Genomic DNA, 17,349 nt, shown 5'->3' on the forward strand with positions numbered 1-17,349 from the left:
AATACTTGTTCTTAATCAGGAACTTTTTTTTTTTTTTTTTTTTTTTCCTTTTTGCAGTACTGGGGATAGAACTCAGGGGCATTCTACCTCCTAGCTACAAACCCTGGCCCTATTTTTTATTCTTTATTTTGAAACAGGGGCTCACTGAGTTGCAAAGGGCCTCACTAAGTAGATGAGGCTGTCTGCGAACTTGGATCCTCCTGTCTCAGCCTCCCAAATGCTGGGATTACAAGCGTGCGCCACCAGGCTGGGCTTATTCAGGAACCAGGGGCTTTTTTTGTTTGTTTGTTTTTTTGGTGGTACTGAGGTTCCTGGAAGCCCTTCTACCTCTGGGCTACACTCCCAGACCTATTTTTACATTTTTATTTGGCAACAGGGTCTCCTAAGCCAGCGCGCGAAGCTGGCTTCGAGCCTGTGTGATTCTCCTGTCTCTGCCTCCCAAGCGCAGGGATTACAAGCGTGTGCCACCACGCCTGGCTAAAAGCCCTCCAGGGGCTTTTATTGGTGTCAGACGTTGACCGGCACTCTGCTGGAACACGCTGCCACAGCTTATGCCCAGATAGCTCTCAGCCCATCTCAAGGGAACACCCCCCTTTATCCTCAGTGCTGACTGAGGTTCTAGCTCAAACCCTTAAAATGAAGCTAGTCCTCATAATCCCCCCTTTATGTGGCTCTGGACCCATGCCACCGTTCCCAGCAATTACAAAGGCAGTTGACTATATTTACTAACTAGATTCTGGATAGGGTTAACATGCCAGGTTCCAAAAGGTGGCAAATACTGCAAAGTCAAAAGATTAAACAGTCTGAAAATGATGAGGGTCTTTTTTCTATACTTAATAGAAACCTGTAAGGAGAGGAGATGAAATACAGGAAAAAAAAATCAATATTCTCCTTTTAAAGAGATCACCATCCTGACCAAGTATTGCATGATTCTTGCAAAAGAGGTACCTAAATCACTGAAACATGGCCAGATGTGCAAGGGGTAAGGGGTAAAAAGAGAAACAGGTGGAAATGAGTGCAGCCCAAGGTGGCTCGGGCTGCAGGGAGCTCTGCATTTTGAAGGCTGGCAGCCCTGGGGCTGAGTACTGCAGAGCTGCGGCCTCTCCGACCACAGCACTGCCCATTACAGGGCCAGGTGTCCAGTACAAAGATATTGTCGTGATTAAGGGCAGTTGCCACTCCTTGTACTGTGGCATGTCTCCATTTGCACAGAAAAGAGAAAGAAAAGCTACTCATGTTGAATCCAAGAACAAAACAGGGATTAACCTTTACATTAAAGGAACGACAAGTGCTTGGTCTTCAAAGACTTCTACCTCCTAAAATAGAGACATAAGATATTCAAGCCTTACAATTCCATAAAAACTTGATTTGGGTGTCTATGGAATGAAAATCCCAGTAAGAAAGCTTTGTACACATCTTGTGGAGGAATACAGCCTGAGAAATGTCTGCCTGTTTGTACTGATGTTGGAACTGATAGTAAATTGCTCCTAAAAGATCCATTCTACATGGGTTTCTAGTAACAGAATACCTATATGCTAATAAAATGGCTTTTTGATACCCAGAACCTGAAGACAAGGCCAAATATGTTAAAGAAAGAATATGGAGAAGTCAATATGATTCCCTGCTGCCAGATATGTATAAATGGCATATGTAAAAAGATGCATAAAAAGATGCGTAAAACCTCTCAAAGTAATACTTTAGGGAAAATTATTAATTACCTGACAGGAAGAGTCCGATCACCTTTCCTTCTGTCCATTTCTCTTTGGGGAACAGGATACCAGCGAAAATTGAGTTTCCAGTTGAATCCACCATATGTCATATCTGAGCCTGCCATATACTCAAAAGTATCATCGCTGATCACATCAATGATAGGACATACCACTGTTCTCCTAACACCATAAAAAGCAAATTTAAAAATCTTACAAAATATTCCTGCTTATTCTATTTAACAATTACATATTAAGTGTTTTAAAAACAAAATACATTTAAATACAATGGTGAAAAATTTTCTAAACATAATACATAATTATTTGTTGGTTGATAAGCTTTTGGCCCTTTTCATTTATATTTATACAATATTTGCCAAATGAAAAAAAAGTCAACTATTTCTATATGCTCTGAAACACTTTGTTACTACATATTTAATCATTTTAAAGTAATTTTCTCTCTTCTTTCTTTCTTTCTTTCTTTCTTTCTTTCTTTCTTTCTTTCTTTCGGGGTACCAGGGATGGAACCCAGAGGGATTGTACCTCTGAGCTACATACCCAGTCCTATTTTTTAGTTTTTTTATTTTTTGAAATGGTCTGAGTTGTGAAGGGCCTCGCTAATTAGCTGAGGCTGTTCACGAACCGCAATCCTCTAGTCTCTGCCTCATGAATGCTGGGTTTCAAGGGTATGCCACCATGCTCGGCCCCATTTTAAGGTAATTTTCTTAATGAATAACTCTTGGGCACTTCTGCTAAGGAGATACAAAGTGAATATATTCATATACACAATCTTTCACTTTTGCTCTAAGAGTAAACTTCCAATAGTGACATTACTAAATTAAATGCACTATTTCTTACAGCTTTCAAGAAATGTTATATGCATATGTACATATTTTTCCTCATGCTTCCATTTTTACTAAAACAGTAATACTTCAGGATTTAAATTTTTTTGTTTTCTAATTAAGATTTCTTTTCCATTTAGATTTGCCTTTCTTTTTTTCCCTCAATCCCTTTCTTTTTTCTTTTTTTTGGTACTAGGGATTGAACCCAGGAGCATTTTACTGTACATACCTGAACTGTACATACCTCTGCCTTCCCTCTTAAAAAAAAAAAATTTTTTAAACAGTCTCACTAGGTTGCTGAATTAGGCCTTGAGCCTGTGCTCTTCCTATCTCAGCCTGCCAAGTACTGGGATTACAGGCTTGTGCCGCCACACCCAGCTAGGTTTGTATTTCTTCTTCATACACAGATTTTCAATTGGCATTTTTATTTTTTCTAATAAACTTGAAAACACAAATGACCACATCCCTTTCTAAGAAAAGGTGTCCTATATATACCTTGGGTAGCCATATTATATAGTATGTGGTATCTTTTCTAGCCTATTCGTGTCCTGTTTAAGAAATCATTCCCTCTCTCTCCAGATCATATTCTCCTATATTGCGCCTTAAAATAAAAAAGCATATTTTTGCTTTTTACATTTAAGTGTTTAATGTTCAAAGAACTGATCTGGGGTATAACAATACATAGTAAGTATCCAACTACATTTGTATTTTTTATGGTTAATCTCTTTAATAATCCCTTTTCCCCCTATGCTGTAATTATCAGTGCCTGCTTGGTCATAAAAATCTATCTCAATAGTTTGCATAGAAAAATGGGCTGATTTCTGGCTATTTGTGAATTTCAATATCAATACATCTTTGATGTAAGTAGTATAACTTTAAATTAAGTCTTGATATCTGGTAGTTATCTTCTCTTTAGAAACATTTGAACACTTTTTGTTCTTTGTACATTTCCACATAAATATTAGATTTGGCCCATCTAGTTTCTTAAAATAAATCTGTTGAGATTTCAGTTGAAAATGCACTAAATTTATAGATAAATTTAGGGAGGGTTGGTATTTTTATATTGACTTTTCTATCTATGAATATCAGCCTTTTCTCCCTTTACTACATTTGTATTATTTTTTAATGAATTTCAATAGTCTCATACTTCATACATGTTTTGATAAATGTATGCCTGAGTATAGTCTATGACTGCCATTGCTATTATAAGTGGTATCTCTTCTTTTTACATTATATTTTCTAACTATTCCTTGTTAGTGTGAAGGCAATTTACTTTTCTTTAAGATATCATGTTTGGAAACACTGCTAGAGTTTTATTATTTCTATTATTTTGTATAGATACTATTTTTCTTCATAAACAAGCATAGCATCTGTGACTGACAACACTTTTTCTTTCTCTTTGCTACAAAATGTAAGATTCTTTTTTTGTGGTTCTGGGGATTGAATTTAGGGGCATTCTACCTCCCTGCTACACTCCCTAGGGTCTCAATAAGTTGCTGAGGGTCTTGTTAAATTGCTGCAGCTGGCCTCAAACCTGCCCTCCTCCTGCCTCAGCATCCTAAGAACTGAGATTACAGGTGCATACCACAGTGTTTAGCTGACCTTTTCTTTTTTTGAGACAGGTTCTCACTGTGTTGCCCAGGTGGAACTGGAGCTCCAGATCCTGCCACTTTAGCCTCTGGAGTAGCAGGGATTACAAACATGCATCACTGTACTCAGCTGCTTTAAATATTTCCCATTCAAAACATGTTTGCTTGTTTGTTTGTTTTGGGTGGTGCTGGGGATAAAACCTAGGGGCATTCTAACTCTGAGCTACACCCCTAGACCTATTTCATTTTTTATTTTGAAAGAGGGTCTTACTAAAATTGTAGAGAGCTTCACAAATTGCTGAGGATGGCAGTTAAACGGTGATCCTCCTGTCTTAGCCTCTGAAGTACTGGGATTACAAGCGTGCACCACCATGCCCAGCTAATTTACTACTAAGTATTTTTAAATAACAAAATGGATGTTAAATTTAAGTGAACATTCTTCCCTGTACCTATGGAAGTGGTCACAGATTTCTATTTAAAATCATAGTTTAATGCTGGGCACACGCTTGTAATCCCCGCGCTTGGGAAGCAGAGACAGGAGGATCACGCAGGTTCGAAGCCAGCTGTGCTGGCTTAAGAGACCTTGTTTCCAAATAAAAATATAAAATAGGCCTGGGAGTGTAGCCCAGAGGTAGAAGGGTTTCCAGGAACCCCAGTACCACCAAAAATAAATAAATAAATAAACAAACAAACAAACAAACAAATTCATAGTTTAAAAATATGTTAATATAAAAATAAAAAATATGCATATATATATATATATATATATATGTATGTATATATGTATTTGGTGGTGGTACTGGGGTTCCTGGAAGCCCTTCTACCTCCGGGCTACACTCCCAGACCTATTTTTACATTTTTTTATTTGGAAACAGGGTCTCCTAAGCCAGCGTGCACGGCTGGCTTCGAACCTGCACGATCCTCCTGTCTCTGCCTCCCAAGCGCGGGGATTACAAGCGTGCGCCACCACGCCCAGCATAATATGCTAAATATTTTTTAACACCAACTGGTTTTAAGTTAAGCAATTTAGTCATGATATGTTTTATATATGTGTGTGTCTTTTGTTAGGTTCACTTTGTTGATATTGTGAGATTTCTGAACTATCATTCACAAAAGGGGTTGAGCTATCATTTTCTTCATAGTTCTTTTTGTTTTTTGTATTAAAGTTATACTAGCCTCATAAAAACAGTTTGGCTGTTTTCCACTTTTTCTGTATGATGTTTGATGTTTATAAATCCTTATGTGAGAACTGTTTTCCCCTCTCCCAGTCCATACCAGAGCTGAGACAGGCAAGTCTTTTTTATGTGATAGGATCTGCTTCTCATTCTCACTTATACTGATTTCAAGATCTTAGCTTTATACAGGTGTTTGATATTATTCTTCCCACCTTGGGTAGAACCTGGGCATTGCCTCCTATTCTCTAGTCTTATTCACCTAATGACAGAAGCCTCATCAAGGTTCAACATAAACCTTTTACGTGAAAGTTGGCTTTAGTGTTTGGGATGCTTGTTTGCTCTCATTTTATTTTGAGATCTGCAGATTTCTTAAGTTTTGTGCCAACTCAATGATGCATTTGAAATTTTGTATTTTATCCAGAATTTTAGCTTTTTCAGTTGGAAAGTTATTTAGGATATCGAATCGACCACACAGCTCAAAGTGGAAGCCACTCTGTTTGTTATTTTGGCTAATTCCCTTTACTACTGTCATCATCTCACACTGCTTTCTCACTATGGTCCCAAGCTCCTGTTTCTAAAGATTATGTGTTACTTTTATGCAAATAAATATTTTCTAAGTCAGTCATATTACTTAAAGAAAATGATTTATAGAGGTATTCTATTTATTTGGTTCTTCAGGGCAATGCTCTCTTTTCCTAAACTGCTTGGTTTTCTCTTTGGCCAATGCTGGGGTTTGCTATATATTCATCTTTGAAAGTAGAAAGATGTAGGTCCAGCATTTGCTAACAAATAAAACAGATGCAGTGGCCTTAGCTCTCAACATGTGACCTTATCATAAATCTTAATACAAACAGAGAGCCTCTATCTCAAATTGCACTGACAAGCAGAAATTCAACTAATATAGGTCTAGTAGACTGAAGTTAGGTTCTCTCCTGATACACACCTAAGACAAAGTAAAGGCAACAGGTAATTCTTTGAAAAATGAGTAACATGAGAGCCAGGTGTGGTGGCGCACACTTGTAATCCCAGCATTTGGGAGGCTGAGACAGGAGGATCGTAGTTCAAGGACAGCCTCAGCTACTTAGTGAGACCCTTTGCAACTCAGTAAGACCCTGTTTCAAAGTAAAAAATAGGACTGAGGGTGTAGCTCAAAGGCAGAATGCCCCTGGGTTCCATCCCTAGAATTGAAAAAAATAATAACAAAAAATTACAACCATAGGTTTGCAGTGCACCTGTACGCTTCCTACATTATCTAAGATTACAGTTCCTTTCCACGTACAATAAAGCATTTAAAGATACAGTGGGGTTCTCTCCAGCCCTTTCTTCTACCTGCTGGGTTATAAGCTGAGGGCTATATGCTCACTGAAGCTTTAGAAAACAGGGGCAAGTAAGGGTTTATTCTACCTTCCTTGGGCTCACTATTCTCCTGTTTTGCTCCCATTTGGTGAGGAGGACACATAGTGTATACTTTAACAACATGCTTCCTAATCCATCCCCATTAACAATACAGCTTGCAAACATGTGGTTTCCTTTGTATTTTTTTTAGAGGCATTTCAAAGGCAACTTCAGAGTAAATCATTTTATATATTTATTTAAAAATACAGATTTTACAATGCACCGTACAGGTTAGGATATATATACACAGAACAAACTCACAGACTCCAAAAAAATCACCTGTCATGTTTGATCCTGGCTAAGAGGGGTTCCAGCCACCCCACTGTGCACTCACAGTGTGCATCTAAGAAGGTGATCACTTGGCCTTTGGACACAGCAGCTCCTTTCAATCGAGCTCTGATCAATCCAGAACGCTGTTCCATTCGAATGACATGAACGGGTACTTTTAGTTTTTTCACATAACTCTCTAGAGGTCTTTTCAAAAAGTCTGAAAAATTAACAAAACAAAGCAGTAACATAAAAAAAAGAACTGGTGCTACCCTGATGTAAAGCAATTTTGAATTGTAATATTCCTTCAATACATATTTACTACTAGCACGCTCAATGAGGCAGCCAACCTCAAAAACGCATTTCTCTAAAAAAGACTTCATTTCATGAAAGCATGGACCAGCCATAGCTGCCTTTCCCTTATTACTAGTGAACTAGGACAGCATGTTTGGCTCAGGCTTCACTGACAGCCATGCCACCGCACTTCTTTAAGTAGCTCAGTCAGGCCTGATGATTTTTTTTTAACTATACTTAAGGATCAGCAATAGAAAGAAAGTAGTCCAAGAACATTAATCCAGATCTCAACAGAGAGAAGAAAGAGAATATGTTACAGCTGTTATAGTTCTGAAAATTGTGAGATTTTGTTTGGGGCAGAAACAAATTGTCTTCTTGACCACCACAGTCTTTGACTACACATTTCTTTTATCAGGAGGGAGACAATGATGTGAAACTCTGAAGAGAAATGCTAGACTGTAATTGCAAGGCCAGAAAGAGATCCTTAATAGAAAAGTAGGTCTAAGGAAAAAAGTTTTTAAGAGAGAAGGGCAGCTGGGCATGTTGGTACAAGCCTGTAATTCTACTACTTGGGAGGCTGAGATAGGAAGATCACAGGTTTGAGGCCAGCCGTTAGCAACTTAGTGAGACCTTCAACAACTTTGTGAGATCCTGTTTAAACACACACACACACACACACACACACACACACACACACACACAGGGCTCAGAGGTAGAATGCCTGAGTCCAATCCCTAGTACTGTGTGCGTGCATGGTAGAGAATGGTTCAGGATGTGACTGGAGATACTTGATGGAGCCAGGTCACACAACCTTTAATTAGAGAAGTGATATAATCATGTTTGCAAGCTTAAAAGCTCACTGTTTATGTATTGTGAACAGATGGAAATGGGTGAAGTATATTCAAGGGAGACTAGACTTGTTACTTTACTTTAGCAGTCCAGATGAGAAATGATGGTGCTTTAGATGTGTCTCATGACGAGGAAAAAGCAGACATAAATAGATATATAAATGCAAAGAGCTCACTCTAGTTCCTAGGCTCAACAATCACTACCTAAACAATGGTGCTAAAGATAATTTCATTAAATAATTCTCATTCTGCAGAGCACGTCTGCAATTACAACCACAGAAAACAATACCAGTGGTTCCAAGACAGCAGAAATGGGGATCTGGATAATAAGGCTCTGTAGTCAGGAAGATAAAAGAGAATCAGACCCCTAACCAGAGACTCTGGGCCAGCACTCTGAGGACCCTGCCTAGTGTCTACATAATAGATATCTGCCTATTTCTCTCACAGGTTCAAACAAGCTGGGGTATTAAGTAAGGCCTGCATGACAAAAAGGAGAGAGTTGGTTTATGTAAAGTGTCACTTTAGAGTTATGGTACATGCACCTATCTAATGGACATATCCTACAAACACTTACTAGTGTCCACAGCCTTTTTAGTCATTTACAGAATAAGAGAAATCCAAAGAGAAAATGGAAATATAATTCATTTTATCTGAGAAAAAAAATCTCTCCTTGAGGAACTATTTAATTTAGCAATTATCAACTCATAAGCAAACCAAGCACAAGTCACTTGCAGATAAATGTAATGTCATGTGCTGTACAGTTTGGTCAATGATGGACAGTATACACAACGGTGGTCTATAAGACCATATCACCTAAGTAACATCATAGCTGTCTTGGTTTAAGTATGCTTTATGTCTGCACAATGGCAAAATTGCCAAACAATGGATTTCTTAGAACTATCCCCATCATTAAGCAATGCATGATATATACACTGTACCTTAAATTATCTTAGGTTAATTTTCTTAAGGAGGGATTAATGTCTAGCAATAAAATAAATCTGTATAAGGCTTATACTTCTATTGGTCAAGTTATTACTTTTTCCTTTTAGGTTTTTTTTAAATTGGTACATTGTAATCATGCATCTTGATAAGGTACAGGAATATGGAAGCATACATATCACTCACTTCACCCTTCCCCAATTCCGATCCCATTCCCTCCCTCTTCCTTACTTCTGGTGTTCAGCTTAGTGGTTGACTTTGATAAGTTTGCAAATGCACATATTTATAATAGCTCTCATTCATTTTCACCATTTGTTTGTTGCATGTGTAGTACTCGGGATTGAATCCAGGGGCACTGTACCTCTGAGCTACACTCCCAGCCCCTTTTTAAAATTTTAAACAGGGTCTCTCTAGGTATTGTGAGTCTCAATAAATTTCTGAAACTGGAACTGAATCTGTGTTCCTTCTTTTTCAGCCTCCCAAGTACTAATTGTTATACCTTACATTACTTAAATGTCTCGTGTGATTATAAATTATTTCTGTATTATTAGATTAGGAAGGTAGGACATAAGGCACTTGAGATGGTAGAGCTTTATCTTATTTATACTTGTATGAACTGGCAAAATAATACAATTTATTAAACAAATTTCTTCCAATAATTAGTGTTATATAATTAAATTGTTAAATTTATTAAAGTATATATACTTAGTGTGGGCACAGGAAGGAGACTAAATCATTTTAAAAGATGAAAGAAAAGGCAAAAAGTTAGTTGTAGAAATTAACAAAAAGAAGTTGAAATGATTGGTCATGAAATTTAAAGCTGGTCCAGGAAGGAATGAAAGCTGTTCTCTGCAGCTCCCCGCAAATTTTTCTTTCTCTCTCCACTGACTGAGGGCTAAAACTTCCCACAGATGAAATTCAAACAAAACTGTTAGGCTTTTCAAAAACTGTTTTGCATAAACACTGATATCATAAAACATTATTTCTTTTAAAAATAATAGTAAGATTCAATTAAATTAAACAAATTAAATACTGAAGTAATACTTTTAAGTTTTACAATGTTACACTTTTTTTTTGCACATTTGAAGGCTACCATATGCAATGAATATTATATGGGTAAACTAGAAGTTTGTATAAATTACAGCAACTAAAGTATAGTGTATTACCGCTGTTAAAATATAACATTACCTCTCTCACTGGCATCATCCACAAGGACAATCTCCTCCACCACATGTCTTGGTGAGCGATCAATGACGCTGTGAACCGTACGAAGAAGTGTGCTCCAGGCCTCGTTGTGGAAAACAATCACCACGCTTGTTGTAGGAAGATTATCTGGATATACCTTTGTTTTACACCTAGAGACAAAGCAAATGCCTTTAGCAAAGTGAATGTTAAGTCAAAATAATAAGTAAATCTGCTCTCATAGAGGTGAAAGAACAATAAAAAGTTTGCTTTAGTAGTAGGACTCTTTGGCATCTTTGTTTCAATTTTGGTTAGTGTGGTATGATAAGTAGTATCTATCTAAAGTAATATTAAAATTATATATATATAGTGTGGTTACAGGGATTGAGCCCAGAGGCATTTTACCTCTGAGGTATACCTCCAGCCCAATTTTTTTTTTTTTTTTTTTTTTTGAAACAGGGTCTCACTAGGTTGATGAGAGTCTCACTACTTGCTGGGACTGTGGAACCTGTGATCCTCCTGTCTCAGCTTCCCAAGTACCAGGTTTACAAGTGTGCCACCACACCCAGTACAAAATTATTTTTTAAATGTCACTTGTATTATTTAAAATTAGGCAGCTCTTCCTGACAAATGTTTTTGGTCAATTCATTCTAATGGAGAATGAACTAAGGCTGTATTATCAATCCCAAGCTGAATGTATTTTAAGAATCCAATGAAACAAAAAATCAGAACCATTAGAGTTTAATAATCTAAACAAAAACATAACTTTCATAAACAAAGAGAAACTGCACTTACTGACTACCTAATGTACCAGGTTCTTTTTTTTTTTTTTTTTTTAACAGGTCTGGGGTAGAACCTAGGGGGCATTCGACCACCGAGCTACACCCTCAGCCCTATTTTTTTTTCTTTCTTTCTTTTCTTTTGTTTAAAACAGCATCTCACTAAGTTGCAGAGGGCCTCACTAAGTAGCTGAGGCTACTTAAGTGATCCTCTGGTCTCAGCCTTCAGCTTCCCAAATGCTGGGATTACAAGCGTGCGCCACCACACCAAGCTCATGTACCAGGTTTTTAATCGTCTCAGTCATTCTGCAAGGAAGATGATTGGAACCACATGCTACACACAAAAAGCTAAGGACACAGACAACCAAGCATGAAGCAGTAGGGTTTGAGTGAAGACTCCAGGATCTACTGACCAAACTCTTGATCCTGTGTCTTATATAGTTAAATATCAATATGCATTTCCTTTACTGTAGATTATGCCTTAAACAGGCAATCTTCAGAAAGACCAAACACACACAAAATACACTCAAACAAAGTCAATGCATTAAATTGTATTTTTCTAGCACTGTGTAGGTAACATAGTCTTTTCTTTCAATCTTGTATGCTAGATTAAGCTACAAGAGTACAGACTATTGAGAGGATAATAACAGTAACCAATCAGGTAGCACAGGATGTATTTTAGAACACAGTGCTCCAAAGTATGCATTTGTAACTCTTAGTTATCCACTATTCTACCAGTTGTGCCAGTCTTCTCTTTCTTCCTGAGCTCTCTCTCAAAATCCTAGTGCTTTCCAGGCATACTGGTTATCACCTGTCAATGAGACTGAAGAAAGGGAAGGAAGAGGGGGAAAGAAGGAAAACACTAACCAAAAGCTTCTTCTGAGTATCTACAACAATTACTGAACATTCTACCCCAGTACTGCTCACTGGAAGATAGAAGGAAAGAAAAAAGGAAGGAAAAATGATGACAAGTTAAGGGGCTGAAGGAAGAATAGAGGAGCAACTACAGAGCTCCATCAGCCCTGTTCCCCCTCTCTCCAAAAGGAAAAGAAAGAGACAAGTAGCTTCCACTGTATTTCATTATATCCCATTTCAGCCCTGAATTTCCCAACACCTCCCTTTCATAGTATGGTCTCAATCTACTATTACCAGTAACCTATCTAGCTTCAACTGATCCAAAAGACCCATGACCTCATTTGTACTTCACTGTCAGGCCCCCTCACCCTAGAGCCCCACTAGAAGGTGCACATAGCCTCCAACCCTCTCTGCAGCTCCCTTCACCCAAGTCTGGGATGAAAAGGTTGGACTCAAAAGACTAGCTGCCAAAGCTATAAGAAAATGTACCTTTAGAATTCCTCATGAAGATAGTTTCCCATCAGAACTCTCTAAATGGTGGCTAGAATGGAAACACACTCACATACGTATACACACACGTGCACACGTCAGGCACATGATAAGTGATCAGACTGAGCTTTTAGGTGTTTTTATGAGAGGATGCATTCTGAATACTGGACTTGCAGAACACTGGCACAATAACACTTTCATATCAGGGAAGGTCTGTACATGACTTAAGGGAATTCAGTGTTCATAGTAAGAAATTTCTCATACTATTTAATTGAGTCATATTGTATCACATATCTTCCCTAATTATTAGTATTATTATTGAACTGGGAAGCAGAAAAGAGCTAAGGTAACTTTGCACTTGCTGGATTACTACAACAACAACAAGAAAAAAAATCAAGTGAGACAAACCAAAATTATTTATTCCTAATATTTTATTGTTTTTGAGATTATGATGAATGGAATTGTTTTTTTTCAGTGGATTCATCGTTGGCATACAAAAGGGCTAATTATTTTTTTAGATTGATTTTGTATCCTGCTACTTTGCTGAATTTATTAACCAGCTCTAGAAATTTTTTGGTTCGGTTTTTTGGGTCTTCTAAATATAGGATCATGTCATCTGTAAATAGAGATATTTCAGTTCTTCTTTTCCTATTTGAATTCCTTTGATAGCCTTTCTTTTGCCTTATTGCTCTGTCAAGAGTATGAAGGACTCCTATTTTAAAAAGGAGTAGTTGATAGTGGGCATATTTGTCTTGTTCCTGATTTTTAGGGGAATTCCCTCTTAAGTGCTTTGTGGTTTCCAGATAGGGCTGTGTATATTCATACGTGTACCATCGACCTTCTAGTTATAGTTAGCCATGGAGAAACGACCTGCCTGCACACTGTGGATATGGATTAAGGGTACCCCCTTTGAGGTTTCAAGTGCTGGAAGCTTAGTCTTCCATGTGTTGGTGTTCAGAGATTGTAGAACCCTTAATATGTGGGGCCTGGTAGGAAATCACTTGTGATGCTGCTCTTAAAAAGAACTCATTGAGACATTGAAGAGTTTTTGAACTCTTTCCCAAGTTCAAAAAGATATTCTATGTGATCATTTAAGATTTTGCTGTTTTGTCATCACATTTATATCTGTAAAACATATGAAATAAATGTTGAATATGGTGTGAGAAAAGGTAGTTCCTATTTTGTCTTTAATCATATAAGGCTGACCCAGTACCATTTATTCATTTATTTATTTACTTATTTATTTTTCAGAAAATCATCTTCTGCTACTAGTGTCATCTTTGTTTTCAACTGGATGTTCAAGTTTGCAAGAGACTGGCTATATAGTCCCTATTTTGTTCTACTGATCTACCTGTCTAAACTTAGAAGTTTTCTAAGAAATTATGATAATTCTTCTACAAGAATATTTGGCTTTATTAGGTTTTTGCATTTCCAGTGACAACTGATAATCTGCTTGTCAAATTAAACACACACAAGTTATGAATGTGACTATATTGAATAAACAATTTAGAAAGGATAAACATCTTATAATATTAAGCAGTCCAACCCCAAAACACTGGGCATTTCTACATTTATTTAGGTATTTAATTTCTCTCAATGTTTTAGAATTTCCTTTGAAGAAAGGGTTTTTTGATACTGTATATTTTCTGATTACATTTGAAGAGACATTAATTTTTTATTTTCTAGCTTTTATTAGAAAACAATTATCACAAAGAAATAGAATTGATCTTTCTTATAAATATTGACCTTAAAACCATTAACCTTGCTAAGTACTTATTGATGTGAATCCTTTATCTGTAATTTACTTGGATTTTTATTAAACACAATAATGTCTACTGCAAATAAGAAATTTCAATTTCATCTCTGTTTTATTTTATTTTTTTCCTGTGATACTGTGGATTGAACCCAGGAGTAATCTACCTCCCAGTTATACTCCCATATCTATTTTTTTAATTCTTACTTTGAAACAAGGTTTCACTGAGTTGCTAAGGGTCTTGCTAAGTTGCTGGGTCTGGCCTCAAACCTGTGATCCTCATATCTCTGCCTCCCACAAACTGAAATTACAGGCATATACCACGACACCTGGCAAAATTTATTTTTTTGTGGTACTAGGAATTGAACCCATGGGCATTCTACCTCCAAGCTATATCCCCAGCGCTACTTTATTTTTTGTTTTTAAACAGGGTCTTGCTAGGTTAATGAGTCTCACTATTTGCCAAGGCTGTCTCCGAACCTGTGTTCCTCCTATCCTATCTCAGCCTCCCAGGTACTAGGATTACAGATGTGCATCACAATGCCCGGCTTAAGTTTTTTTTTAAAAAATCCTTATAACTGTATTTTTCTTGGCTTACACTGGCTAAGAATTCCAGTTTGACAATAAATCAAAGTACTAAAAATGGGCATCTGTGTCAAGTTCTAGATAGATTTTAAAGGGAAAACTTTGGAAATTATTATTAAATATAAAAGGTTTTTGTTTTATTAGACTTCTTTTTATCAGATTAAGGAAGTACTCTTCTATCCCTAGTCTGCTAAGGAGTTTTATCACAGCACTGACAAATTTATCAAATATTTCTCTGTATATAATGAAAGTCACATAACATACTTTTTTCCCTGTTAATATGGTAAATTTAAATGACTTATAATTACTAAACCTACTTCCTGTGTCTGGAATAAACTACTTTGGTTTTAATGTATTAATTTTACATATTACTGGATTCAATGAACTCATTTCATCAATGAGAATGGTCTGTGATATTCCCTTATAATGTCTATGTCAAACTTTCATATTCAGATCATGCCTATTTCATAAAACAGATTTGGTAGGCTCCTTCTTTTTCTAATATCAAAAAAGTTTGAGTTTAGGATGATTTTTTCTTTAAATAGATATAATTCATTACAAAGCTGTCATGCCCGGAAATTTATTAGTTTATATGTATTTATTAGTTTATTCGTTTATAGATATCCTTGTATCTTTTTATATTTTTATTTTTTGGTGGTATTGGGGGTGGAACCCAGGGGCTTTCTACCTCCAGGCTATACTCCCAGACCTATTTTATATTTTATTTGGATACAGGGTCTCACTAAATTGCTGAGAGCCTCACTAAGTAGCTGAGGCTGGCTTTGAACCTGTGCAATCCTCCTGTCTCAATCTCCCAAGTGTGGGCATTACAAGCATGTGCCACCACGCTTGGCTGATATCCTTATATCTTTATATGAAAGTTTAAAAATAATTAATTGTACTTAGTCAAAATAATAGTTTTTATTTCCTGCTTTTCTCTAGTGTCATTTACATTTTTCTACAAACCAGTAATTATTATTATTTTGGGGAGGCAGCACTGGTAATGGAACCCAAGGGCATTCTACCTCCAAGCCCTACCCCCACCCTATTTTTTATTCTTTATTTCGAAACAGGATCTCACTGAGTTGCAGAGGGCCTAAGTAGCTGAGGCTGTCCTTGAACTGCGATCCTCCTGTCTCAGCCTCCAAAAGGCTGGGATTACAAGTGTGAGCCATGGAACGGAACTGGTAATTTTATCTAATGAGATAATTTTGTTTGCTGTATCCATATGTAATTTATTTTTAATTTACCGTGGTAACAGACACACATGAGATCTATCTTCTGAACTCATGTTTTAAGCGCAGAGTACAGTATTGTTAATGTCTGGGCACAATGTTATACAGCAAATCTGTAGAACTTATTCTCTGTATAACTGAACTTTGGTGCCTGCTAATATAAATTAATTCTCCTCTTCAGGTCCCCATCACTCTACTCTCTGCTTCTCTAAGTCTGACTACTTCAGATACTTCACACAATCCACTTTTAAATGTCTAAAGGGTATATAGTGATGTACTTTTTTTCATTCTTGGCATTTACTATTTAGCATTTCTTGACTGTTAACTCTTTTTAAAGAACGTTCATCTTTGTTGAACCTCTAAATTCTATGTATTCTATTTTATTAATTCTGCCCTTTCTAATACTATCTTTTAAGATTTGAATGTATTAGAGGTATACATCCAAAGGTATAGAAAACTTTTTTGATTCTTTTAAATTATTTGTTGACTCCTCCTGGTTTTTTTTTCTCCCCTTTTTTTCTGGTACTGGGGATGGAACCTAGGGGCACTCTATACCTCCAAACTATACCCCCAGCCTTTTTTTTTTTTTTTTTCGGGTCTGGAGATAGAACCCAGGGGCATTCAACCTCTGAGCTATACCCCCTGCCCCATTTTTTATTCTTTATTTTGAGACAGGGTCTCACTAAGTTGCAGATGGCCTCACTAAGAAGCTGAGGATGTCCACAAACCACAATCCTCCAGTCTCAGCGTCCCAAATGCTGGGATTACAAGCATGTGCCACCACGCCCGGCTCTGATTTTTTTATTCTTTATTTTGAAACAAGTTCTTACTAAATTGTAGAAGGCCTCATTAAGTAGCTGAGGCTGTCTGCAAACCGCAATCCTCCTGTCTCAGCTACTCAAATGTTGGGATTACAAACATGCATCACCATGCCGGGCTCTTTGTCTTACTAAGTTGCAGAAGACCTCACTAAGTAGCTGAGACTGTTTGCAAACCACAATCTTCCTGTCTCAGCCTCCCAAATGCTGGGATTACAAACATATACCACTATGCCTGGCTCCTCCTGCTTTCTTGACTGGTCAATTTTCTTAGTTATTTCAACAAATCAATGTTTGGGTTTGCTATTTCTGTACTGTATACTTGCTTACTACTGCCCAGGTTTTTAATATATATATTTTGGGGGGGGGGGGAGAACAGTACTAGAGATGGAATCCAGGGGCATTCAACCTCCAAGCTATATCCCCAGCCCTATTTTTTATTCCTTATTTTGAAACAGGGTCTTAAGTTGCAGAGGTCCTTACTAAGTAGCTGAAGCTGTCCGTGAACCCAGATCCTCTTGTCTCAACCTCCAAAATGCTGGAATTACAAGCATGCACCATCACACCCGGCGCCCCAGGTGTTTAATCTTTACATTTC

General features: G+C 37.1%; 1 protein-coding gene across 1 annotated transcript in view; it reads right to left on the reverse strand.

Annotated features, from left to right (window-relative positions):
• The window catches only part of GALNT1 (polypeptide N-acetylgalactosaminyltransferase 1), a gene marked incomplete at both ends in the record, with an annotated part of 75,969 nt that overhangs the window by 17,869 nt on the left and 40,751 nt on the right, over positions 1–17,349 (reverse strand). Inside the window, 3 exons of the mRNA XM_080714655.1 lie at positions 1,719–1,889; positions 6,987–7,194; positions 10,244–10,410. Of these exons, the coding sequence (XP_080570781.1) occupies positions 1,719–1,889; positions 6,987–7,194; positions 10,244–10,410 (546 nt within the window). The remainder of the gene's footprint in view (positions 1–1,718; positions 1,890–6,986; positions 7,195–10,243; positions 10,411–17,349) is intronic.

The sequence above is a fragment of the Muscardinus avellanarius genome (genome assembly GCF_963383645.1).
Source record: "Muscardinus avellanarius genome assembly, chromosome: 17".
NCBI lineage: Eukaryota > Metazoa > Chordata > Mammalia > Rodentia > Gliridae > Muscardinus > Muscardinus avellanarius.